This window comes from Pomacea canaliculata, linkage group LG1, assembly GCF_003073045.1.
Source record: "Pomacea canaliculata isolate SZHN2017 linkage group LG1, ASM307304v1, whole genome shotgun sequence".
In the NCBI taxonomy this organism is placed as follows: Eukaryota; Metazoa; Mollusca; class Gastropoda; order Architaenioglossa; family Ampullariidae; genus Pomacea; species Pomacea canaliculata.
The window spans coordinates 18,492,011-18,516,375 of NC_037590.1; the positions used below are offsets into that span (position 1 = coordinate 18,492,011).

A 24,365-nucleotide genomic window follows, 5' to 3' on the forward strand; every position below is an offset into this window, starting at 1 on the left:
TTGTTCGCCTCTTCTGTGTTCCCTCCGAACTTTACATTCACTTCATTTTGCAAGGAGCCACGCAAGATGTTGGTGCTGTTTGAAACGGCGGCAGGCTATGCCGTCTTCAAGGTTCGATTTTAAAAACGTAGTTACATTCAAGAATTTTCATTTATGTAGTTATCCTTTCTCCAAAAAGGAATATTTATATGGGAAGTGTATTTTATGCTCGACGGATGAGTGTACGCAGTCTTTTCGTCGATGTGCACACCACGTGGTCCTATGTTAAATGTTCTTGGCTCTTTTTGCCATTCTCATCATAAGTAATCTACCCCACTACGATAATTTTGTCAAAGACATTTATCGTTTTGAGCAATTTCTTTTTGTATATTTTTGAAGAAATTGCTCGAAAAATATATTCATACTTCTATGCAAGTGCCATGAAATGACGTATTTAACCTATACATTTATAGTGTTTCTCTTCTCACCGATTAAATAGCCTTAGAGTTAGAAAGAAATGAATTTAAAAATAACATTAAAAACAAGGAAATACCAGTCACGCTTTTCATGCAATATCCCATGAAACAATCATTGTTTTTGAATGCTACCGCTGTAACGAGAATCAACGACTCGTGCACGGTCTGTTCATGCACTTGGAAGATTTTACAGCTCATTTATGAAAGAAACCTAGGTAGACTAAACGTTCTCTTTGCTGATTACAAACCACAAGTGAATTGTTTTCAACATTCTCTTCGCCGATCTCAGACAGGTGTGAATAGTGTGCTATCTTCGTTTGATACCAGTGCGCGAACGGGTGTTTGATCGTCTGTTAAAGAATAACTACACTTTAAATCTATATAAAAATAACATATAACAAAACACATACAATTCCCGCTTTATTTATATGCTGGTTTTGACAAATAGTCCCATGAGAATGTCTGCTAATCCATTCAGCTACACTACAAGACCCAGTGTCTGCATAAGGAGATGTGGGTTTTGCCTGAGACAAATGCATGAAAAGGTCTGTTAATCCTTCAACAGGGCTTCTGCTAAGGCTAAATTCTTTGGGGTCCCAGGGACCCCTTCTTCAGATTTTTAAGGGGTCCCTGTTCTTCGCCCAAATTTGAAGGGGACCCCATTGACAAAAATTGAAGGGGTCCTCCGAACTTTTAATGCGTACTGTACGCAATTTTTTGCGTAAGCAGAAGCTCTGCTTCAAGGCATATTATGCTCCGTAGAAGACACCATTTGGCAGCACCACAAGACCCAGTGTCTGCCTATGGACAGACCATAAGGAGAAGTTGGTTCATGCGCAGACCTTGAGACATTGGTTCTTGCTGGGTTGTTGGGTCTCGTTACACAATAAGTCATGAAGGTAAAATACTGAACACTCGAAGTGCCGTTAAGAAGTCCCAACGAAAATCTATGGGTAAGTCTTCTGGAGTATGATGTACTGATGTTTATTAAATTACACTCGAAAATTGCCTCTCTAGTGTCTGCCTGATAAAGAGATACGCTTTGGGTTACTTAATGCTGTATTTATGTGAACAGGTCCTCAGTGAAAAGAAGCTCAAGCATAGCGAAAACCTTTACCTGGACTTCCAGAATCCAGAATCGGCTGCAAAGATGTGCGTTTGACCAGCTTGAATATCTAAGACCCTTTCTTGTTAAATATTATTTTACATCACAGTGATGAAAACTTTATCCCAGCTCACTTTGAGTTGGCCCAAGGTTAACAATGAAGATAGTTTTTAATCTGAGTGATGTCAGTATCAGTGTTTGTGTCTTGCGATTGCCAGCATGGCACACGATTTACATGTATGTAAATAAAATGTATTTGGTTGCTAGCTTCTTGCAATCCTCATATTGAGACAAGTTCATATCCCCTTCATAATGTCTTAAAAACTTCTAGTTTTCCATCTATCCCTACATTGAACAGAAAGTGTGCAAAACATAAGTTAGGTTATGGCTGATATGCTTGGTGACCATTTTTGCCATTGTATGTTCTTGCACTACGTTTTTTTTAACACACCATTATTTTTGTTTCAGAGTCAAGTTGAAGCATTTTCAAAAGTTCAAAGATATGACGGATGCTTTAGCTGGTAAAGTGACACATTCACTCTAGCATATGGCACTTTCTTTTGTTGTCTAACATATTGATAGGCTTCACATATTATTTCTAGTTATGTGAATGGTATCACCTTTTTGAGCAGTTGGAGTGCTTAAATTGGTTTGAAATATGTACACGGTTTGCATAAATCTATATAATTGGTCTTCTGCAAAAAAAAAAAATAATAAAAAGCTTTTTTGATGGTTGAAAATTTACAGGTAGGCAGAAATTTCAAGACTGCATAAATAATCTGTTAATATTTGCCCCATATGGAGAACTTAATTTCTAGCAGGAGTAAGCAGGTACCACTTGGAAGAAGTAAGCACGTCTGACTTTAAATGTAACAGGAGCTACAGCAGCAGTAGAAGGGAAGATAAGCAAGACCCTGAAGAAGGTACTAAAAAAGCTTGGAGATGTACAAGAAGATTTGGCTGTATCTGATGCAAAACTTGGCAGTCTTATCAAGGTATTTTCATTTGGTCAACTTCCTAGAATTGAGTTAACATAATCCAAGATATTTTTACTTGCTGACAAGAAATGATGGTTACAAATGTCTGAACTGAATTTAGGTGAGGAACAGTTTCAAGTTTCTGATCTTGTCAGCAATAAAAGACTTGATCTTAAGTGGTGCGGTAATTTAAAAAAATTGAGTGACAATTGCAGATGCAATTGACACATTTAAAGATTTAGATCAGGGATGCACAACCTACGGCCCGCGGGCCATATCCGGCACGCGAAACTTCTGCCCACAGTGCAAGAAATCGGCATGTAGTAATAAAAGAAGACCTTAAAAAAACGGAAAAAAAAGGAAGAAGAGTATTTATCCCCACGTAGGGGCGTTTCCCAATCTTTTTTTCGATGGACGAACATTTCTATTCAGTGCTCTGACTTGGTGTCTCTACGATGAGGCCGGACATTCAGAAGTTGGTTTCGGGAAAACAACTTCAAATATCCCACAAATTACTACATAATTAATGGTAAGTACAACTTGTTTCTAATAACAAATGGTATCTGCTCTTTTTTTTTTTTTTTTCCTTTTTGTATTTTTGCGGTGAAGTGGCCCGCGACACGGCTGTCCGAAATGGATATGGCCCGCGACACGGCTGTTCGAAATGGATATGGCCCGCAGGCCGAAAAAGGTTGGGCATCACTGATTTAGATTGTAATAATTAAGGTGTTTTTAAGAAAAAAGGAAGAGTAGGTTAAATGAGATATAATCATATTCAGTATCATTTCCACTCTGCATTTCCAATTTGAAGTAATCATTGATAGTTTCAAGTATAGGTATGTCTTGATTGTCAGATGCCACCATGTTTCACATCTTTTAACTACTGATTCTAATCCCTATTTGTTACAACAAAGGCTTTCTGCAACTCTTTTCCTTGTTTTGTTGGGGTAAAATTTTATGAAACGATCTCCTAATCAATGTTAGTCCAACCAAGCTTGCACTAGGAAAAGACGCGTGATGCTCTGCTTGTACTGATTAAATGCTGTATTTAAGATATGATAGTAAATAGACAATTGTTATTCTACACACAAATTTTGAGCAGAAATAATCAAGATCATCAATATATGACATACCATTTCACTTGCCTTTAAGTGCAAAAAAGGTTGGGTTCCATGGGTAAAAAAATTGATATATAATTAATCACTTATTGTACTTTTGGCAGTTAAGACAGCTTTGAAGGATTTGAGATGCCCATACTCTCAGATGAACTTATTTTTTACTTTTTAAAAAACCGACAAGAGATGATGATTAAAGCAAAATGTCTGAACTTCTGAGCTTTTGCAATGAAAGATTGTAAGTTCCTGATCTTGTCAGTGATTTGCCACTTCTCATCTTATGTAAGATGTTTATACATGGCTGAATTGATTTTCATAACCCTTTTTACACGGCAAAAATTGCATTAATCAAGACTACACATACAGTATATTTTCATGTGCTCCAGAATAGCATGCTTTTTCTTGTCCCTGTGATGTGGATGTTAATATCACAAGGATTTTAGCCTGGGAAAATTGTTAATGGCTAGTGATATCTGAGATGTTTTTATTTTTTAGCTTGATGCATTTTTTAGGTCCTGTAAGATAAAGTGATGTGGCTTCACCATTTGAGTCTGTGAGATTTTGGGCACTGTTTGGAAATGATACAAATGTGAAGAATGCTGTGTATAAAACAGACCTACACAATGACATATTGAAATTGATGTTCACTGTTAAAAATCACTTTTGCTATCAAGGTTGTGTTTGCATCTTATTTAATTCTACTTGTTTCCTTCAAGAAAGTTTAACTATGAATTGCAAAGCTATTTCCACTTTTTCTAGAGGTTTTGTTTTAATATACTAAAGCTAGCACTTTTCAGTTTTAAGATAAGCAAGTATCCCTTTTGATCTTAAATTGGCAAGTAAATCTTATGTAGGAATGAAATTCCAAAATGGCTTTGTTAGGAGTTTTTCATTATTTCAATTAAATACATATTTGTGGATGCTGATGAGAAATGATGATTAAAAGTAAAATGTCTGAACTTCTGAGCTTAGGCAATGAAAGATTGTAAGTCCCTGATCTTGTCAGCTGCTTCTTTCCACTGAATGCATACAATTTTAGAAAAGCATGGAGTGCACTGATTACTCGGGTTTCTCTCCAAACTTTGTCACAAAATTTACGCTTCAGTATTGAGGTTTGACACTGATTTTTCAAAAGAAAAAAAAAATTACTGCTGAATGTTTTAAATGTACTAAAATTGTAATGGGCAGTGAGCATATATATTTTAATTTTGTTTTTCATATGCTTATATTCTTAGAGGTTTTGTTGCAGTTTAAGATCTTTGCTCATCTTAATAAGACTTAATTTGATGATGCTAAGTGTATAACCTATTTTTAGTTACATATCTGTATTTTAGATTCTCGTTTGCAGGACAAATTCCAGTTTTCATGTGTTTCAAATTCCGCTATACAAGAGCTGATGCGTTGCATTCGATCTCAAATGGAAAGTCTTATCGTCGGCTTACCTGATAGAGAATTGTCTGCCATGTCTCTTGGTCTTGCACACAGGTTAGTGTATTTGAAAAGCTTAAGTGAAATTAATATTCCTCAGATGTTGTTAACAGTAGTAAGCTTTTTTGAGGCAAAGAAATTATGAATTTGACAAGACATGATGAAAACAAGTGTCTGGACCGCTGAGTCACCATGAGGATATCCTTTTGAGTACCTGATCTTGTCAATTTCATCAGGGGGTACTTAATCAGATACAAGATTCCATATGTTCTTTCTTACTGGTCTGGCCTATTTTTTTTTCCAGCCTTTCCAGGTACAAGCTGAAGTTCAGCCCAGACAAAGTTGACACCATGATTGTACAGGCAATTTGTAAGTATACAGGCTTGGTAAGAAGTGTGTGCAGTAACTGAAGTCGGTATAACTGTCACTCTTTTGGAGAATATTTTTTCAAATGATCCATGTTGTGATGTGCATTGGGAAGTTTTGAGTGAAAGTCTACTATTCTTGTGTTTCAGCGTTGCTTGATGATCTGGATAAGGAACTGAATAACTACATCATGAGAGCTAGGGAGTGGTATGGTTGGCATTTCCCTGAGCTCACAAAGATCGTTACAGACAACTTTGCCTTTGCAAGAACAGTCATTGCTATTGGTAATTGCAGTCAGCTTACTTGATATAGCACAGGAATTTAATGTGAGATGAAGAGGTAGAACAATAAGTATTTAGCTAAAAAGAACTTATAAATTTGTAATCCAGCAAAAGGCCAATCAAAAGCTGTCCCAGATAGTGCATCCCTCCTGACACCTCTAAAGATGAAAACGATACCTTGTGCAGGTGACAAAGTGAATGCAGCCAAGTGTGATCTGTCCAAAATACTACCTGAAGAGGTTGAGCAGGAGGTGAAAGATGCTGCAGAAATTTCCATGGGAACAGAGATATCAGAAGACGATATAATGAACATAAAATTCCTTTGTGAACAGGTTTGCATCTTTAGTGTTAACTTTCAAAGTGAACATGGTTTTCAGGAAGCTGTTTGAATGTTTACCTAGGTTTTTATTTTTAACAGGGGTGCTTTTCATTTACTGCTGCATGGTCAAAAGTTAAATTGACAAAGGTATAAACAGTTTTATATGCCATCGGTTTTAGTGGAATTTTTACATTTTTTGCAGGTGATTGAAATTTCAGAATACAGAGCCAAGTTGTATGACTACTTAAAAAACAGAATGATTGCCATAGCTCCTAATTTGACTGTCCTCGTTGGTGAGCTGGTTGGTGCTCGACTTATATCTCATGCAGGTAAAGTAATTGATATTAGTCAATTTTTTCTACTCAAGTGAATAGTTTTAGAATCTGCAGTTAGTGTTCTTGTTAAACTTATTTCCCCTCATGTATGAAGTTGAATCATGCAGGATCTCAATGATTACATTTGTTGTCTTAACGTGTTGATGAAGATAATTGATAAGGCAGACTATGAGAGATTCTGTGATGTGCAAGTTTGGAGCATTTCCTGTTCTGGTAGTTAGTGTACAGTCTCCAAAATAGTAATGCTTAATCTTTTTCTATATTTTGCTTTTTATAATCCCTTAAGTGTCGGCCAAAGCAATTTCCATACACTTTTGTATGCCCTATAAATGAATTGTCTGAATCTCACATTTTAACTTTATTTTTATGTACTCGCTGTTTCAAAGTCTCCTATGACATTTGTACAAGTTATAAATATCATTTAAAGATGTTTTTATTTTAGATGATAAGTAAGTTTTTAATCTGTATGAAGATAATCATGATGGATTAAGGAAGATTCTTTTTGTTAAGAACATGTGGTCATTTATGGTTTGGCCTTTGCTTGGGTTGTGGCTGAATTTTTATTTTAAAACATTTGGGACATTTTTTCCATTACCAAACAGGGTCATTGCTGAACCTGGCCAAGCATCCATCCTCTACTGTTCAGATTCTTGGAGCGGAAAAGGCCTTGTTTCGTGCTCTGAAGTCCAAGCATGATACCCCTAAATATGGTCTTATTTACCATGCATCTTTGGTTGGCCAGACAACAGCCAAGAACAAGGGAAAGGTGAGGTCATCATGGAACAATTTATAGACATCATTAATTCTGGAAACTCAGTGATTAGTGAACAAAGTAGTGGTCGGAAATCTGCATGAAGATAATTTTTTTACATAAATGAGAGTTTCCTCATTAAAGGATGTTTTAGGAAATTTCTTTAAGCCATTTCAAGTGACAAAGACTATTTTTGGCTGTAGCTTTCTCGGATGCTGGCAGCAAAGGCAGCACTTGCTATCCGAGTGGATGCATTAGGGGAAGGAACAGACTGTGAACTGGGAGAAGAACACAAAGCTAAGTTGATGATGAGAATGCAGCAATTGGAAGACAAATCGGTCAGTACCTTACACTTAAGTGATACAGTAGCATGCAAGCAAATACTTGTTAATTGTTTTACTGTAGCTTGGAAGTGCTGCAGTTTTATAGTTTTGGATGTATTTTCCTATTTCGTTGCCTGGTGTTGCCAATGATGTCAATATGTATTTCTGATACTTTTGATGTTAACTAATTTTCGTCACTACCTCTGAGGCAAAGCACCAGATAACCAGTTTACTCAAACTTGGTCACATTGTTTAAATAAGTAAATAAAGTTACTGATTTGAAACTTTCTGTAAAAATTCATTGTGCAGCAGTTACTTGATAACGTTTTTAAACAACACATAGGAAACATAAGAGCAGTGTGTGCTTAGATTCTTAATTGATCATTTTGCATGCGTTGCTGACATATAAACTAGGTTTTCCTTTTATATATACCTTATAAACTTGCCTTCCTAGATCACTAACTGTAACAAAAGAAAAGCTTTCAACAAACTACGGTATAACAATTTGAATTCTACTAATATTTATCTAGAAAAACGCGATATCCATGGCTGTATTATACATGGTTATTACAATTTTTTGAAAATTTATGCGTCCAGAGAGAATAGCTGGTGCAGAAAGTGCACAACTCTGGTGCGTTGATAAATGTGCCTGTGATGTTATCGTTGTGTTACTGATATATTTGATGTCATTAACAATTCGTCACTACCTCTGAGGCACATTTCATTGAAATATGTTGAGATCTGTCATTTTCAGTTACACTGATTTGTTTCTTTTTTATTCACAGGCAAGAAGAATTAGTGGAACAGGAAAGATGCAGGCCAAATGGGAGCGATATGAAAACAAAAGGTGAATGATTTTTATGCTATGGACTGCACACACATAAGTGATGTGCATGTTTTTGCTGTACAGTCTCACACATTTGCTTCCTAGCATTCTTCTCTAGGATTTTCAGATTACAATGTATCAGCCTGATTTACGGATGGTGTCATTGATTATGTCCCAGACTTTTTGTTTTTATTTTATATATTTTATACATTATAAACCATAGACTTTCTTTCAACAGTTGTATTGTGTGGTCTATATTTCTAGCCAAGTTTTCACATACAACACTGCAGCTGATTCAACCCTCCCAAGTGTCTCCAAAAAGAGAAAGTTGGTTGATGGTGCTGAAGAAAGACCAAGCAAACTATTAAAGATAGAACCTGTTGATGGAGCTGGAGATGCATCTGCTGTTGGTCAGTTATTTAAAACTTTTATTTTGTAACAACCTCTGCAACCTGCACTACATGCTTTTTTTCTTTTGCAGAGAAGCGCATAAAATTCATTAGTTTTGATTAAAGACTGGTTTGTATTTGCTTTTGCACCTTGTAACCGAGTGTTGTCCAACCTTTTCTCTCCCGAGGTTCCACATTACATAATATAAAATCTGACAGGCTAGAACATGCTGGTTTTGCCAGGATCAAGATGTTAAAAATGAAATTATGTTGTGTCTGATTACAATGAGGTAGCCAGATAATGCATCTTTGATGGCTGGATGTAGTTCATGGACTATAGGTTGGGCACTCCTGATGTAACCTTTTCCTGTTTTTGCTTTCAGAGCCTGCTAAAAAGAAAAAAAAGAAGCACCAGGAGGAGGATGCAGATCACATTCCTGACTTAAATGCTTCTCAGACATCCTCAGGTACATATTACTGATCCTTTTTTATTTTTACAGATTTATTTAGTTATTTTGATCTTATTAAGATTTTAGTTTTTTTTACTGGTGTTTTATAGACCGATTAGATTTTTTTTCTGTTTTCTAGATGCCACTGGGGAGAAAAAAAAGAAGAAAAAGAAAAAGAAGCATGCAGAAGACACAGATGATTGAAGTGGAAGAATGCTGAATTTGATTTGCTTCTGTAAATGCCATATATAAAAAACAAATATGTAGTGTAAGAGGAGCTGAATGCAGAGTGAATGGTTGGGTAATAAAGCAAATGGTTTTATATATATTGTGTGTATGTGGTATATTTCAAGGTTTGGTATATTGAGCAAATTCAGTGAGTGGCTGAGAGAATGATGACACTTGTTGACTCTTTGCATGGTTGTGTATATAAGGAAATCATATTGTTTCCTGACTAAAAAAAAAAAGTGGGTGAACTCCGCTGTCTGTACAACATGACACCTGGTCACATGTGATGTTTCTGACTGCAGGGTTGAATACACTGACCACAGGAGATTTTGTTGCACATGTACATATTTAAAAAAAAAAGTGTTTATCATTGTCTCAAGACCTGTATAATGCAGATTAGTTTTGGCAGCATGTATAAGGCAGAGAAAAAATAAAAATGCACTTCAAACCTTGTAAATTTTAACTGTATCAAATATGCTGGCTCTCATTTGGTACACAACTTCGTGTAGTAAAGCTTTTCAGAAAAAAAAAATGTGTATGCCTTGCAGTTTTAAATGTTTAAAAGTGGTTGTAAAGCTAGGCTAATGCAAAATTTCCAACTTGCTAAAATTCACTGAGAGAACTCTTAAGAAGAAAATCAACCTTTCTGCTTTTATTCTATCAACACCTACAAATTAAAATTTTAAGTTCTCAAACCCATGATGCAGCATGTTAATATTTAACTTGTCTGTGCTGCTTTTAATCTTGGGATCTAGTTTGCAGTGTGATCTATGCAGTGTTATTGTTTGCCAGCATTAAAGACCAACCTGGTTTATATTTTCTTCTGAAAACGGTAGATATAGATGATATAAATCTAACCTTTACTCTAAATATCAGCTTTCAAAACCGATTTGTTAATTATTTGCTCACAAATGCAATTCTTACGTGCAATCAACGAGCAGTGTAGAGTGCATGACATAGTACACTGTTGACAGCACTTGATCACAAATTAGGAAAATTGATGGATTTTTGAGGCTGACATTTACAGGTTGGTTTATATCTACTGATATCTGGAAAAAATGCAAATGGTTCCGGCTGTTCTTTAATCATGTTTAGCTGGCAACCACAGGAAATGAAATAAATGAGTCGGGGGTTCTCTTCCTCCACATCCCAGAACTGACGTTAAAGGATTTTCTTGTTGCCGAATAAGCATCTGAAAATCTTACCTGTAATATCTTTTTATTATGTAGGTTACACCATGACAAGGTTACATTTCATGTCATTTGGGAGGATGGGGTAGAGCAGTTTTTCACAAACAGCACGATCTTTCAAAGTGATTGCACAATATGGAGGGAATGAGCGTACCTGGCGAATAGAACTAGGAACTTCCCAGAAGATCTAAGCACAGAGCCAATGACAAGTAATTTACACTGTTGCACCTTTGTTGAAGATTGTAATAAAAACTAGCTCTCAAGGTAAGAGCAATCGATTAATATAAGTACCCTAGTACAGTGGTTCTCAAAGTTTTTCGGACCGTGGACCACTTTACTTAAGTAAAAGCTATGGCGGACCACCAAGGCCTAAGTAAAAAAATATGGCTGACCACCAAGGCCTGTACTATGAATTTCAAATTTAAGTTGCCGCATTTTGTTTCATTTTAATTCAAAACTAAATGTCCTTTTGTGACAGTAGTATAGTAATAAGTTGACATAAAACTACGTACCTCGTTCTTTGTAATTAAAATGTTAATGAGAGGAATGTATCACTTTAAACATCACTTTACTGACATGACGACTGTCAGCCGCGGACCACCTGACTTATGCCCTAGTAGACGGGCTCTTCTAAAATGCATTACAGGTGACTTCTGAAAATAATCCCAATAAAGCAAAGATTTACTACAGTAATAATTGTTTAGAAATTTATGAATCCAACAAAAGGTCATAAAGCACAATCAACAGGTGTGAACAAGTAATCACTTTTAAAATGTACTTGTATTCTTTTTTCACAATTGTCATAACAGAACACAAACTGTCAAAGGCAGGTGGGAGAGGTAGCCAAAGTAGAGATGCTTATACCACAAAATAGCCATTACAATTTTTTTAATCATATCTAGAAGGTCTTAATGGTGAAGTTATACTATAACAAGTATGTTTTAAGCTTTCATGGATTAGTGGGGTGATTTAAAGAATGTTTAATAAGGTTAGGCTCCATATAAATTCTGTTTCCCAAAATAGAAATATAACATCCATATGTTAGTGAAATACATGCACAGAGAAAACTATTGGACACATCAAGGCTACATGAGAGCTGAGGCTATATTTAAGGTTACAGCACACTCTAGAAAATTTAGTACATTTATAATTGAATACAGTCAAAATTTTCATCATAATCACTTAGAACTATTTTTTTTTTTAGATATTTTTATCACGTTGCAAAATGTTATTAATAACTCAAAACAACAAAAATTTTTCCAGAGTGTATCGAATTTAAGTTTGATTGATGATGAGCAGTTTTGTATCTTAAGAAAGATTTTGGAAAAGACAAAAAAGTAATGTAGCAGCCAACCAACTCTTTAAGCTCCAATGTGCACATTCCCAAATTAATGCATATATGCCAGAACCATAATTATTATCTTAACTAGTCCTCAAGGAAATTTTCATGCATGTTGGGTTTCCTTGTCTTGGGTAGATTCATCTGTTGAAACAGTGTTCTCACTTTGAGTATTCTCCAGCCACAACTGTTCAGCAGGTGACAAATTGGTGGTCTCATTGTCAGCGTAGTGCCTGGGATCATCAAACTCGGGTCCCAGTGTCCAGAGTGTCTCCAGGTCATAATGTTGCCTTGTTTCTGCCTTGAAAATGTGCACAGCTATGTTTCCTACAAAAAGAAAGAGTTATAGAACATACAATATGTGCTAAATCAGGGGTGTCAAACTCAATCACACAGGGGGCCAAATCTCACAATATTCCACAGTTCGCATGTATAATTCACAGTCCACATGTATCATGCACCGTTCCCATATATAATTCCAGTTCATATGCATATATATAATCCACAGTCCTTTGGGAAGCTATACACAAGTTTGCTTCCCACAAAGTAACGTCTCCTCAAGACGGACCTCTGCTCGCCAGCCCGCAGATTCAGAAAGTGATGAGTTTCTATTAGTCTGAGGCTGAGCTGCTTCATCCTACACCTGGGGTGTCCCTAGTCACCCTTTGATCTCAGAGGATTCAGGGAAGTTAACAGGTACTCAAAATCTTTGACCCACTGCCGTGTTCAGGTCAGTGTGCCCCGTGTCACAGGTCAGATTTATGGGCCCCTTGACCATGCTTTCAGGTCATTAACAGAAGCAGTGGTAATTAACTTCACTAAAAGTAGAAAACACATTTTCAAGAATCATCACATGGCTTGCTGTGTTTGAAATGAACTTTTCTGTCGCTTGCACTTTTTTGTCGCCAGGCCATTAACAATGATTGCCTAAAATTCTTTCGCGGGCCAGGTAAAATTTGATGACGGGCTGGATCCTGGCCCATGGGCTGTGTGTTTGACAATTCTGTGCTAAATGGTTCTGTATCCCAAGCACATTTTTCTATGGAATAACTCATCTTGAAACAGCATGTATTTCTCAAACTAACATCATGATAATAAAATTAAAATTTATTTTATTATCGTTAAATTTTACCTAGATCCATGGCAAACCAGTCCTTGCAGTCTCTTCCTTCTAATTTAAACTGTCTGTCTGTGCTTGCCCTCTTTTTCTTATACTGAAAAAAAAACAATGAAAATTTATCTTCAAATAAAAGTTTACAAAAAAAGGACAAAACATTGTAATTTAAACCTTTAGTACACCTTGTATGTGCCAAAAGGTAAAATGTTCATAAGGTTAACGGTAGAGATTACATGGGCAGTAAACATTTGGACTACTGTCTTCCTTCAATATGGTACCCACTTATGCAAAAGAGGCAGGGAATATTTCCAATCAGGCTAAAGTAAGCCTGAAACCAACATGCTCCATATCCAAGCCCATTAAGCACCTTGCACAGATCTTCTCAAATATGCTTGCTACAAGTAAAGCTCTCAAATGTAAACTTTATTTGCTTTACTTCAAATATCTATTGTTAAAGATTTAAAGAGGTCTTACAAGCCATTCAACTGAGGCAGCCATAGCACGCATATGTCTCAATGATTTTCCTGTAACAATGACCATATGGTCAACAAATCGAAGTTCAGGAGCAATATCAAGGACACGAATATCAACACCATTTTCCTCTTCCAGCAATTTAACAAGTTCTTCCACATCAAATGGCCCAGTCTTTCCTCCTGAAACATTTCATACATAAATTGACTGAAAAAATTTTAAAAGAACAAACTTTGTGTGTGTGTTTGAAGATGATAACTTTTTCTAGAGAAAGGTTTGGTTAAAAAAAAAAAAGCCCAAACTAGACAGAAGATTACAGTAGTCCATAAAACATGTGAGACAGGTGGGAGGTAAGAGGCACTTGTATTTATTAAAATGGCATATTTCACAAAAATAATTATGTGCACATTTCATACAGATAATTACACATACTCTCTGTCGAAATTGGAATGCATCTTTCAGACATGTACTCTTCCATTGTGTTTTCAGCTTCATCTTGGTAACTGAAATCCTCAATCTCAGCATATGATTCGTTTTCCTCTAGTAAGGTTTCAATGTTTATGCTTGAGTTATTGGCTGTTGCTTCAAGTCCTGTATTTTTTCTTTGCTCCAAGTTCTCGTTTTGATATAGTTCCTCTCTCCCTGGATGCTCAGAAAACTGATGAGCAAGCTGGTTCATCCAAGCCTTTACCTCTGGATCACTTTGGAGCAGTTGCCTATTTTGTTTGATGTCGTCATTTTCGTAGCTTTGAGAGGATGAGTAGTAACGAAGAGTCTTGCACTGAAGTATTTTAAAACATCTTGATTTGTCCAACAGCTGCAACTGCTTGCACCCACAAAGTTTTGTTATTGTCGAAGAAGGTATCGCTTTAACGCATATCTTAGAAATAAATCTGATGCTCATCTTTCCTATCTTAGTTACAAAGTGTTTCTACTTATTCTTTTAGACTACTAAAATAAAAGTCCACTTCAGGTGCACATCACGACCAACACATGCATACTGTAACGCTCACCCCTAGAACGGAAACAAAGTAGTTCTCGCTAGGTCGTGAATACTAGATGTGTAAATAATTTACTATAATAAGGTTAGTAATATTATCAGATAGTTTAAGTATTGATGTTCATTAAAGAAAAAATTATAAATTTTTAGATTTGTATGTCGCAAAAAGATTACTTCACTCGAAACAGACTTTTCTATGGTCTCATCCTTTTTCTTTAAGTTTTTTTTTTCAGGGTAACAGGAGCAACCAATTAATTACCTACCTATGGTAAAGTTGCGATCTAAAATCCACTCGACATAAGTTTGTGGCAAATCCTACAATCATCTACTTCCGAAAAATGGCATATGAAACAAGTGTATAACTGCAGAAAAAAAAAAAGGGTCCTGTGACCAAAAATGTACAGCCATGTCGTCTGCTCTTCGTTATAACGGAGTGTCAGTTACCGTAAGTGTGCGCAGTTACAAGCAACGAGCTACAAGCAGATATTCAGTTTGATTGTTATAGGATATTCAGGTGTACCACGAACTTATTGGGTCTATTGCCTCTGTGGTTGAAATGTATGTATGACGACAAAGATGAGGTAATCGGAAACATCGTCAGTTTATATACGTTTCCTCTACCCTCCTACCATATTTATTTCTGTAACCAAAATCACTCTATACATAGAAATCAGTTTGGCGATCTATAAATTTACATTAATAAAATAAAAGAAGCAAACATAGCATCAAAAGCCGAAGAGAATAAGAATATTTTACCACAGAAAATCGTTTGAAAGGTACGAACAGTAAAATAGAAATAATGATAGCATAGGGAGATAGATTTGAAAGTGTGTCATTGTTCCCCATAAATACTTAGACTAAAATTTTATTAGTTGCTGATAATTTAAGTTTACTTACTACTACAGATTTCTCTGCGATGGTACTACAAAGAAAAAATATTTAGCATCGCTACTGTCCCTTTGAGAAGTGGCTACCTTCATGTACTGCTTAGCACAAAGCTGTGTAACATCTAATGCAAGCCATAAATACTAGTTGTTTTGGTTCTGGTCCTTCTAAATAATTTTTATTTATGCCATGATGGCAACACATATGATACGTTTAAGCTGTTACAACTTTAACAATTAGCATGGCTACTTCTGTCATTCTTGGCTTCTGACTTTATTTCTTTTTCAAAAGATAATTACATTGCAGTCACATTTTTCTTCAGCTGTTCTTTACATCACCAAGGAAATATCTCTGAAAACAATCATCTGAAATTTGTTGGCTGATTCTGATGCAAACTCCAACAACCATTATGGCAGGTATGTCATTCTTTAATAAAGAGTATTGTATTTCTTGCTCATTATGCATTTTACCTCTGATCGACATGTATAAGATGTTTTAGTGAAAATTACTTAATAAAATGTTAAAATAATAATCCAAACTTCAGAGGTAAAATGACTTCAAATGATTTAAACCACTTTAAATAACTGTTCTTTGTTTTCTGTTGAATTGTTACAGAGCAATCAAAGCAGTGTAATTTAGCTGACGCAACGCCTAATGGTAGTGTGGAATCATCAGCTGTTCAAAGGAGTGGAAGATCAGTTCTGTGGATTCCAGTCATCTTTGTGTCAGCCACATTTATTCTTTACAACCTCTCAGTTAATTTCCCACAACAATCTTCAAACTCTAACAGGTATTTAACATAAAGCTGGTCCTGAGAAAAGTATGGTCTCGAACACCTCATTCCCCAGCAACCAATGGGTGAACAGACTACATTCAACCTTTGACCTCTGCATGGGACATTTTCTTTGAACTTTCACTTTTGTTAATGAAAACAGCATGAAATCTTTAATCAGGCAAATCCACAATAAGCCTTCACCACTAAAATTCACATTATTGTTATAAATGTATATGTATGGAATAGTGTTTGCAGGGGAGAGATTCTTTAGGTTGAGAGGTTTTAAAAGATCAAATTTTGAAAGAGCCTTCCTCCTTTGTATTATAGCACAACTTTAGGAAGGGCTATGACATCTGTAACATCCAAAACAACTTATGTGAATATATGTTATGCTGTTCTTTGAAAAAAGTTGTTCCTGTATTACTGGTAATATAAAGTACAAAAAGCTTGCTGGGATCATAAACTATACAATCATCATCATCATCATTTTTTATAATTGACAGGGCTTCTGCTAAGGCTAAATTCTTTGGGGTCCCAGGGACCCCTTCTTCAGATTTTTAACGGGTCCCTGTTCTTTGCCCAAATTTGAAGGGGACCCCATTGACGAAAATTGAAGGGGTCCTCCGAACTTTTAATGCGTACTGTACGCATTTTTTTGCGTAAGCAGAAGCCCTGATTGATCACAGTGGTGCATACTTTTAGATCCAATGGATAGATTTATGTTTACATAGGCAAATCACTTTGCTTTGAATCTTAAATGGGATAATTTCATTTCTGTGGTTATGATAAATGCTGCTCATTTTATTTGATTAATATATAATTTTTTTATACTAGTGAAGGCCACAGTGCAGATGTTAGTTTGTGGGTCAAAAGCCACCAATGTTTAAAAAATATATCAGCCCTGTAGAAATGAAAGTTTTTTTATTTGAAGAATTTATTTGAACTATAGTTTTAATTTTAGCTGATTATCAGCTGATAAGGTTAGCTCAAACCTCATTTGAGTAGGCTAGCAGTTGTAAGGGAGTGTAGCATTGTTGAATACAGTATCTAAGAGTTGGCTTCAGGAAAGTAAGTGCTTTTTTAATATCTTTCAATCATAACTGCAACATTTCTGTTACAGCACTTTGATGTTTCCAAGCAGCTTTGAGGAGCTGACATCACTATCAGAACATTTGAGAATGTACAAAGATAATCATTTTGTTTATGTGCTGACTGTGTTTTGTTGTGCGTACATCTATAAGCAGACCTTTGCCATCCCTGGCTCTGTCTTTTTGGCAAGTATATGCAGAGGAATGATAGTTTTTAGATACTCAGCAGAAATCATAAAACATGGAAAGTTATAACTATGGGGTGATATGTCCACTAATTCATTGAGAGATTTATATCTTAAAGCAAATGACAATATAGAAATAACTTAATATTAATATTGCTCTGAATATTTATGGGAAAGATTATGGCTAGAAAAGTACAACAGTAGTTCAAAAACAGTAATGGATTGCTCATGCTGATGCCATATGAATTCTTTATATGTTTATGAAACTATATATACATACACATAGTGTGTGTATGTTGTGGGAAGTTGGGTAGGTGTTTGGTTAGAGGAAATGGTAGGAAAGATGAATGAGAGGTGGAGATGGAGTTGTTTTTTTTTTAAAACTAGCATGTTCCTTGAGTTTCTACCTTTTAGTGAATGTAATAAGTGCCCTTTATAACACGTATGTGCTACCTGTGGCAAGTTGTCGCCTTTTGGTTAGAAACTCTCCTAAGGTTTTGCCATCTAGGAATTTTCTCACCACCAGAAGCACTAACTGGGATGTGGTCAGATACATTAGGGTAATATATGGGATGGACATAGAGACATCAGTTTGTAGCCTGTCATTTGTAAATGCCAGACAGTGCATGGACAAGGCATGAAGCGTAATGAGAAGTGTGTTTACTGCAGAATGTACTTGCTGGAGCTCTTTTTGGAGCCTGGAGTGGCTTTTTTCTGACATGCATTCTATCAGCTTGTGGGGCCACATTTTGTTACTTGCTGTCAGACAACTTCGCAAAATCCTATTTGATACAGTATTTTCCAGAGAAGATAAATTATTTTCAGAAAAAGGTAAGCAATATTTGAATACATTCCTATTTTATTTGTTGCACTTGACACTTAGCTAGTGAGAGAGAGAAAGAGCATGTGCATTTGTGTTAATATATGCCTTATATAGACAATTTTGTACATGTTAAGCCATTTTATTTCAAATATATATATTTTTTTTTTTTTGGTATACAAAATGTATTTATCTGAGAACATCTTATAAGATTTTATACAGCTTATTCCTAAAACTCTAAATTCTTAATGTGCATTTTTCTTCTGCACAGGTTGAGGAAAACATGACTGGTCTTTTCTTCTACCTTCTGTTTTTGCGCTTGTTTCCCATGTCTCCCAACTGGTTTATGAACATGGTATCACCTATTGTTGGTGTGCCAGCATCCACTTCTTTCTATCTGTTTTCATAGGTCAGTGATTTTGGATTTCTTTAAGCATATGTACATCTCACTGTCTGTCACTGTGCAAGCATGTGTGGGTGTGTGAGAGAGAGAGAGCAAGAAAGGGAGAGTGGGTGGGTAATAAAAGAATGGAGAAAGAAAAGGACATCTAAAACAAAATCAGAATACTGTGTATCATTTAGCTTTGCATTGTTTCATGTTGAAGTAAATGAAAAGTCATCTGTGGCAATTTTAATTCTGTGCAGGTCTCATGCCATACAATTTCATCTGCACTCAAACTGGCAGCATTTTGGCTGAGGTCAGCTCTCTGAATGATATTTTTTCACTATGGACCATGCTTCAAATGGCAGTGCTTGCATTTGTAGCTCTTGTGCCCAGTTTTCTGATCAAGAAAATACATCAAGCCAAAATACGAAAAGAACTTTAATGACACTGTTTTGGCTGCTTCTGTATAGAAAGCTTGACTGATAAGATGCCTTTTTTTTTTATACCTGAAATGTTGATACCATTTAGCTTGGTTATCACATACCACATCCCTGAATACTTTTGTGTGAGAATGTTAGTGCTGTTTGTCAAATAAGCTTTACTCTGAAATCAGGAGGGCAATGTCACTAATACCATGTGAAGAGACATCCTGCCCTGTCATATCTTTTTCTTGAAGATATGCATGCATTTTTGTTGTTGTTGTTTCAAATGTCTTAAAATCCTGGCCTGTGCAGTATTGATGTTACATTTTTTTTTCTTTTAAAGAGCTGTTACAGGCTGAAGACATAAGCCTTCTTGTCCATAAGATTGGAGCATGATTATGATCTTTGCTCACACTTTGTTTTAATTGCAGTTGTCCTGCAACTAACTCAGGGCCAGAAAAAATGTGTTTGATGAATCCTTTTTTCATCCTGTATTCCTCTGATTTATTGTCGAGTCTTGATCTTAGTATTTATTTTAATATAGGTTTCTTGAGGGTTATTTTAGATTTTTAAGCTGTTGGATTGAGATAACCCAACATTGTTGCACAGTCTGGAAACCCCATATTCTTCCCTACAGAAAATTTGAAAATAACCTGTTATAATTTTTTTCTAAAAAAAAAAAGAAGAAAAAGGTCAAGACATTTTGGCTGCAGATTTTTATTTTAATATATTTTTTGTGGTGAATGGAAGTATGAAGGCTGTAAAAAAGTTGCTGGAATGTAGCATACAGTAAATTAACCACTAATTTTGTAACAGATGCGTTGTATTGAAGTGTGTAGCATTACAACTTATGGTGACTCAGAGTTTGAAGGTGAAAAGTATTACACCTGTTTCAAACAAAACGTAATGCTTTAAAAAAAATTGTAATCACATATCTTTCAAAACGTTGTATCAAGATCACACCGATGAGTCGCTGTCATATGCAGGGGGTGGGTCACCCAAGATGCTTTGACTATCACCTGTCTGTTGTGTGTGATCTCCATCATGAAACTCTTGCCATGTTAGATGAGAGGAGTCAGCAACCAGGGTTCGAGGTTTTGGGTGACCTGTCCTGGCGTCTTGATCTCTGCTTGTGAAGCCGAGAGGCATAGCTTGAAGAGAGCTTTCTGACTCTGACTGGCTGTCCTCCATAAACGACTGGCAATCCTCCTCAAATGATAGTCTGTCATCAAACGCTGCGGAAGGAAGGGTGCTGTAATGAGGCGGTGAATCACACTCACCCTGTTCATTTTGCTCTTGCAGAAGATATGTACTCGAGATCGCTGCCTCTTCTTTGGATGCGTGCATCACTGCGGTCTGCGCTTGTAAAGTGCAGTAGGAAGGCGGAGGACATCGAAGTGCGTCGTCTGCTGTTGCTGCCGGGAGCTGCACCTGCGCAACTTCCGGCTCTCTTGCTGTAGGTAAAGGATGCACCTCACAGTCACCCAACACTGTCATCTCGAGTTGGTCGCTGACACTGGATTCCGAATCTTCTCGATTTATGGGTCTTTCACTCGTCAGGAGAGCTGTGTATATACGCAAAGCCAAACTGTTCAATGCCCTTCGTCTTGAGACTGCAAAATATGAAGGGCAAAAACTTCAGATTGTTGTCAGCTGCGTACATATCCTGCAATATAATGCCTATCCTTACTTAGCCACTCATTGTAATTGACTGTTCTTAACTGTGAAGTCTGAAATGATTACAAAAAATTGCATTATTTTCATGATTTAGTTCTTTTCTTACGTGTTTTCAGTTTGTGCTATTGGTACATTACTTTTTAGTTAATATTTTTGTTGGCCGTCAGAAATAAGAAGGATTGATATTTTGTGTGTGTGTGTGAGAGAGAGAGAGTTTGAAAGTCAAGGACAACGTATAATACTCCTTCTTTTACGTAGTCTCTCTAGCTAAAGCCTAGCATATCTTCTGGTTATTTCTAACCACATTAGCCAACCTGCTGACGTGTTGAGAGCAGTAGAGGACGTAACCCTTGACCTCACACTTTGGGTCAGCGGTGGTGTTTTTCTACAGCAATTGCAACTGCAGTTTCGATGGCGACCGTTCTTTACACAACAGTAGATGAGGAGTGCCATAAGTATGTGGCCACCAAAAACTGCGAAAAATACCATCAGAGCCTCTTTTGTTGACACCTCGTTGCTGCAGACATATACAGATGACTGTGGGGGAAAAAAAAAAATCTGAACATGAAATGCAGTAACACACTATATTTATCCCAGATGAGCATTGGAATCCTTTTAGTACTCAATGTAAGCTTTGTTGTTGCTGTAAATGACATCCAGGAAATGTGCATTTTGCAAACGAAGAGATAAATTACAACAGGTTTATGTTTTATGTCTCTTCAAATGATAGTTACCCCCACCCGTCTTTTTGTTTACCTGCGCTTTTGTTCAGAACTTGATTGTCTGCGATTTTGGCAACACTCTTCTCTTCCCTGCATCCCACAGCACCAGTCAAAGTCAGGGGGGTTCTGTGCTTGTGGGCAGATGAAGTAGGTGTGTACCTCTCCGTCTGGCCGGGCGTCAAACACATTAGTGCAGATGGTTGGCACTAAGCACAGAAGCAGGTGTGGTTAAAATAAAATAAAACCCACTAAAGCCTCTCGGAGATAGAGAGAAAAAAAAAAAAAATTCAAGGGCACAGGTTAGTTGTTCAGCACATCGCGACCTACTGCCTCATGAGACCTCTGCGCACGATGCATGCATCCATTTACTTGTCAATAAGAAGCAGCTTTAAGATCGCGGCTGTGATTGAAAACAAAAACTCCCAGTGGGATGCATCAGCTGGAGCTAGCAAGGGAACGATGCATTAGCCTTAAGATGTGACAGGAAGGTGGTGGCAAGGAAAGGGGGATGTTTGGAGAGGAAAGGAGGGATAAGTAAAGCAAAAGACAGATGAGTTGAAAAAAAAAGATGGTATAGAGGAGGTGGGTGGGTGGGATAAAGACGAAAACGCCTTTGAATGGAAGAAAAAGAGGAGAGAGTGGCTAGGGAAAACTGAGTAGATAGAGGGTGGGTGAGACGACAGACGAAAGGAAGAAGAAAAGAAGTGAAGGGATGTAGTTTGGTGAAAGAAAGGCAAGCACTACAGGGTGAGAAGGAAGAAATGAGGCAGGTGGTAAGAAGAGAAAGACAAAGTGAGAGGAGGGGAAAAAAAACGTGGAAGGGAGAGAGAGGGGTTGGGAGGAGATAAAGTTGTTTTTAAGATGCTTTGTCGTTAGAGACAGAGTGGAGAACGTCGCTGCCACAAATACTCACTCTCACTTGGATGTGTCACGTACGCACTGGACTTGAGATAGGAATCTCCTCCGTAAATGTTCGATACATTTTCCTTCCATGTCTTGTCCGTGAAGGAACTTGAGCCTTTGATAACCCTTAACCCTGCGCCTGCACTTCTCTCGGATCTGTGCTGAGATCTGCCTGTCCAGATGAAATCTGGATTTGAAGCGTGTCTTGCATCCAGGGACGCGATCGTCATGGCTGTCAGAAAGGTCACGTGACCGAGTAAAGAACGACATGATACAAAATATTGAGGCTTTCTCAATGAGTGATTGATTCCGCTCTCGGCGTGTGCTGTGAGTGAGCGTGATAAAAGGTCATGATGAGATACATTTCTGCGAAGAGGTTACTATCAGTATTTGACAGCATCTATCTGCACACACACTTTTATATATTTTAAGATAGACCGGATCTTTTGGCCATAAATGTAGAACGTGCCACATCTACAATCGATGTATTATTATATTGACATGATCACGATTAATACTAAAACCTTTGATTATTGACTACAGCAAACGCCACATACAGAAGACCTATGCATATCTGTTGTGTATTGCAACTCTTTTAACATTATTTTATTTTCTCCCTCTCTCCCACCCCTCTCTTATCTCCCTCTCATGTTTAGGCTTAGGTTTGCTCTACTTAATCGCTCTTCCTGCAGCATAATGCACGGTAAAAGCCAACCATTCTAATCGGTAAACGCTTGCCATTCAGCCAGGTGTGTCTGTCCTTGGCCCATTCATTACGGGAGCCGACGACGCACAGAAAAGACGGTTATAAGCACATTTACCTGCGTACCACACCCGAACCAGACCCACTGTCGGCGTATGGATGGCCATAGTCGCAAACAGGCAACGATCGACGTCAGGCCAGCTCCTGTCCACAGGACGTATTGGCTTCCTGTCCAGCGACTCGGTCAACTCGGATCTGGCTTTGTCTGGTGCTGCTGTTGCCTACATCACAAGCCGGGGTTTCAGCTGTGGCTGCCATGTTTTTCACTGTTCCGGCAGAAGTACGACTACGACAACCGAGTCTCTGCGTGTATGTGTCAACAGACAAGAACGACAATCGATTAGTGGTTCCCTCTCTCCCACCCACCTGCCGCTCCTGTCTGCAGTGCCATCGACAAAGAGCGTCAGACACCCGGCTGGGTGGAAACGCCATACCTGCGCCCCGGTTGTGCCGTGTGCCAGTGCTGTCGAACATGCTGAAGTAAAGTGCTATTATGTAACAAAGCTAAAGATGCGTGAAGTCACTTTTTTTTTCTATTTTAGCGGAGTGAATAAAAATCAGCTTTCTCTGGAACTGCAGGCATCGGAAGTCTCGGCCGGCGTTTCATCAAATATCTCGACCCTTAAAGGGGGCTCCTTCGCTTTATTTAAAACGAACAGTTGGTGCGGAATGATAAGACTGCGCGTGCTTATTGAATGCACGAGGATACCGTTCATCTACAACGCCATGGGAAAATATTTGCATGAAAGTGGTAAATGATGGCCGCGAGGTTCAAAGAAACACTATATTGATGCAGTTTAGAGAGAGAGAGAGAAAAGGAGCATGAGGATGCTAAGCTTTTAAAAGTTAGAATATTAAATGGTGAGGAGGAGGAAGAGGAGGGGAAGGAGAAGTTGTACACTAACTTAACTGAATGTGGTACGCAAAGACATAATTTGTCTTCTATTTCTCATAAGGGGCACCGGTCAAATAATCATTGTATTACAGAAAGTCTCTTCATACGTCGAACACGTTTAAAGCTTGAAAGAAAAGGCGTTTTAGATTGTCGTTTCCTAAAGAAACTTTGTAATGTGTCGTGTTTCTAACAGACTTATAAATTAGTTTCAGAGTGGGACGATGAGGTAGATAATTTGTATTTTTATTAGTTCTCTCTCTCTTCCCACTCCTTTCTCTGCGAGACCCATACACCCCTGCATATTTATGCCCTTGGGTGCGCAAGCGCGCACGCACACAATGCAAAAAATAAGAATAAGTTATCTCGAGTGCCATGAAAGAA

The 24,365-nt window shown here is 37.3% G+C and overlaps 4 protein-coding genes and 1 non-coding gene across 6 annotated transcripts; 3 read left to right on the top strand and 2 right to left on the bottom strand.

Moving 5' to 3' along the window:
- Positions 1-26: 26 nt before the first annotated feature.
- Positions 27-9,879, top strand: LOC112571524 (nucleolar protein 58-like). Its single transcript, XM_025250556.1, has 15 exons — positions 27-111; positions 1,531-1,607; positions 2,029-2,081; positions 2,437-2,555; positions 5,001-5,137; positions 5,385-5,449; positions 5,596-5,730; positions 5,914-6,059; positions 6,249-6,375; positions 6,984-7,147; positions 7,336-7,470; positions 8,241-8,302; positions 8,546-8,691; positions 9,054-9,137; positions 9,259-9,879. Exons 1-15 carry the CDS (start codon positions 67-69, stop codon positions 9,321-9,323), a joined length of 1,560 nt encoding a protein of 519 aa, XP_025106341.1. The 5' UTR covers positions 27-66; the 3' UTR covers positions 9,324-9,879.
- On the top strand, positions 8,094-8,180 carry LOC112553891. The gene has a single exon (XR_003097141.1). It is a non-coding gene; the product is annotated as a small nucleolar RNA SNORD70 (small nucleolar RNA).
- A 1,351-nt stretch (positions 9,880-11,230) lies between the features above and the next one.
- On the bottom strand, positions 11,231-14,501 carry LOC112565725. Its single transcript, XM_025241396.1, has 4 exons — positions 13,897-14,501; positions 13,468-13,646; positions 13,009-13,090; positions 11,231-12,203 (listed from the first exon to the last, which is right to left on the bottom strand). Exons 1-4 carry the CDS (start codon positions 14,366-14,368, stop codon positions 11,983-11,985), a joined length of 954 nt encoding a protein of 317 aa, XP_025097181.1. The 5' UTR covers positions 14,369-14,501; the 3' UTR covers positions 11,231-11,982.
- A 405-nt stretch (positions 14,502-14,906) lies between these two features.
- On the top strand, positions 14,907-20,782 carry LOC112565730 (transmembrane protein 41A-like). Its single transcript, XM_025241408.1, is given in 8 exon segments — positions 14,907-15,045; positions 15,672-15,765; positions 15,965-16,139; positions 17,245-17,398; positions 18,067-18,228; positions 18,489-18,594; positions 18,597-18,626; positions 18,863-20,782. Coding segments are annotated over 7 exon segments (837 nt in total). The 5' UTR covers positions 14,907-15,045; positions 15,672-15,737; the 3' UTR covers positions 19,045-20,782.
- Positions 19,512-23,585, bottom strand: LOC112565737. 2 transcript variants are annotated; one of them, XM_025241433.1, is made up of 4 exons: positions 23,148-23,585; positions 22,337-22,558; positions 21,458-21,629; positions 19,512-21,174 (listed from the first exon to the last, which is right to left on the bottom strand). In XM_025241433.1, the coding sequence occupies exons 1-4, from the start codon at positions 23,194-23,196 to the stop codon at positions 21,087-21,089; spliced, it is 531 nt and encodes a 176-aa protein (XP_025097218.1). In that variant the 5' UTR covers positions 23,197-23,585; the 3' UTR covers positions 19,512-21,086. The 2 variants fall into 2 exon arrangements, with proteins under 2 accessions (XP_025097218.1, XP_025097208.1); XM_025241423.1 differs by having other exon boundaries at positions 19,512-21,218; positions 23,148-23,574.
- Positions 23,586-24,365: the final 780 nt, after the last annotated feature.

What these genes read in the sequence shown, in the direction of transcription:
- LOC112565737 (XM_025241423.1), bottom strand. Translation starts at nt 23,196, where the DNA reads ATGGCCATCCATACGCCGACAGTGGGTCTGGTTCGGGTGTGGTACGCA. An exon ending in GGTTCGGGTGTGGTACGCAG is followed by an intron (nt 22,559 to 23,147) that starts GTAAATGTGCTT and finishes CCTTTCTGACAG; the next exon opens with CCATGACGATCGCGTCCCTG. An exon ending in CGTGACACATCCAAGTGAGA is followed by an intron (nt 21,630 to 22,336) that starts GTGAGTATTTGT and finishes TTCTGTGCTTAG; the next exon opens with TGCCAACCATCTGCACTAAT.
- LOC112565725 (XM_025241396.1), bottom strand. Translation starts at nt 14,368, where the DNA reads ATGAGCATCAGATTTATTTCTAAGATATGCGTTAAAGCGATACCTTCT. An exon ending in CTGCCTCAGTTGAATGGCTT is followed by an intron (nt 13,091 to 13,467) that starts GTAAGACCTCTT and finishes TTTTTTTTTCAG; the next exon opens with TATAAGAAAAAGAGGGCAAG. An exon ending in CTGGTTTGCCATGGATCTAG is followed by an intron (nt 12,204 to 13,008) that starts GTAAAATTTAAC and finishes TTCTTTTTGTAG; the next exon opens with GAAACATAGCTGTGCACATT.
- LOC112571524 (XM_025250556.1), top strand. Translation starts at nt 67, where the DNA reads ATGTTGGTGCTGTTTGAAACGGCGGCAGGCTATGCCGTCTTCAAG. An exon ending in AACTTGGCAGTCTTATCAAG is followed by an intron (nt 2,556 to 5,000) that starts GTATTTTCATTT and finishes TCTCGTTTGCAG; the next exon opens with GACAAATTCCAGTTTTCATG. An exon ending in CATGATTGTACAGGCAATTT is followed by an intron (nt 5,450 to 5,595) that starts GTAAGTATACAG and finishes CTTGTGTTTCAG; the next exon opens with CGTTGCTTGATGATCTGGAT.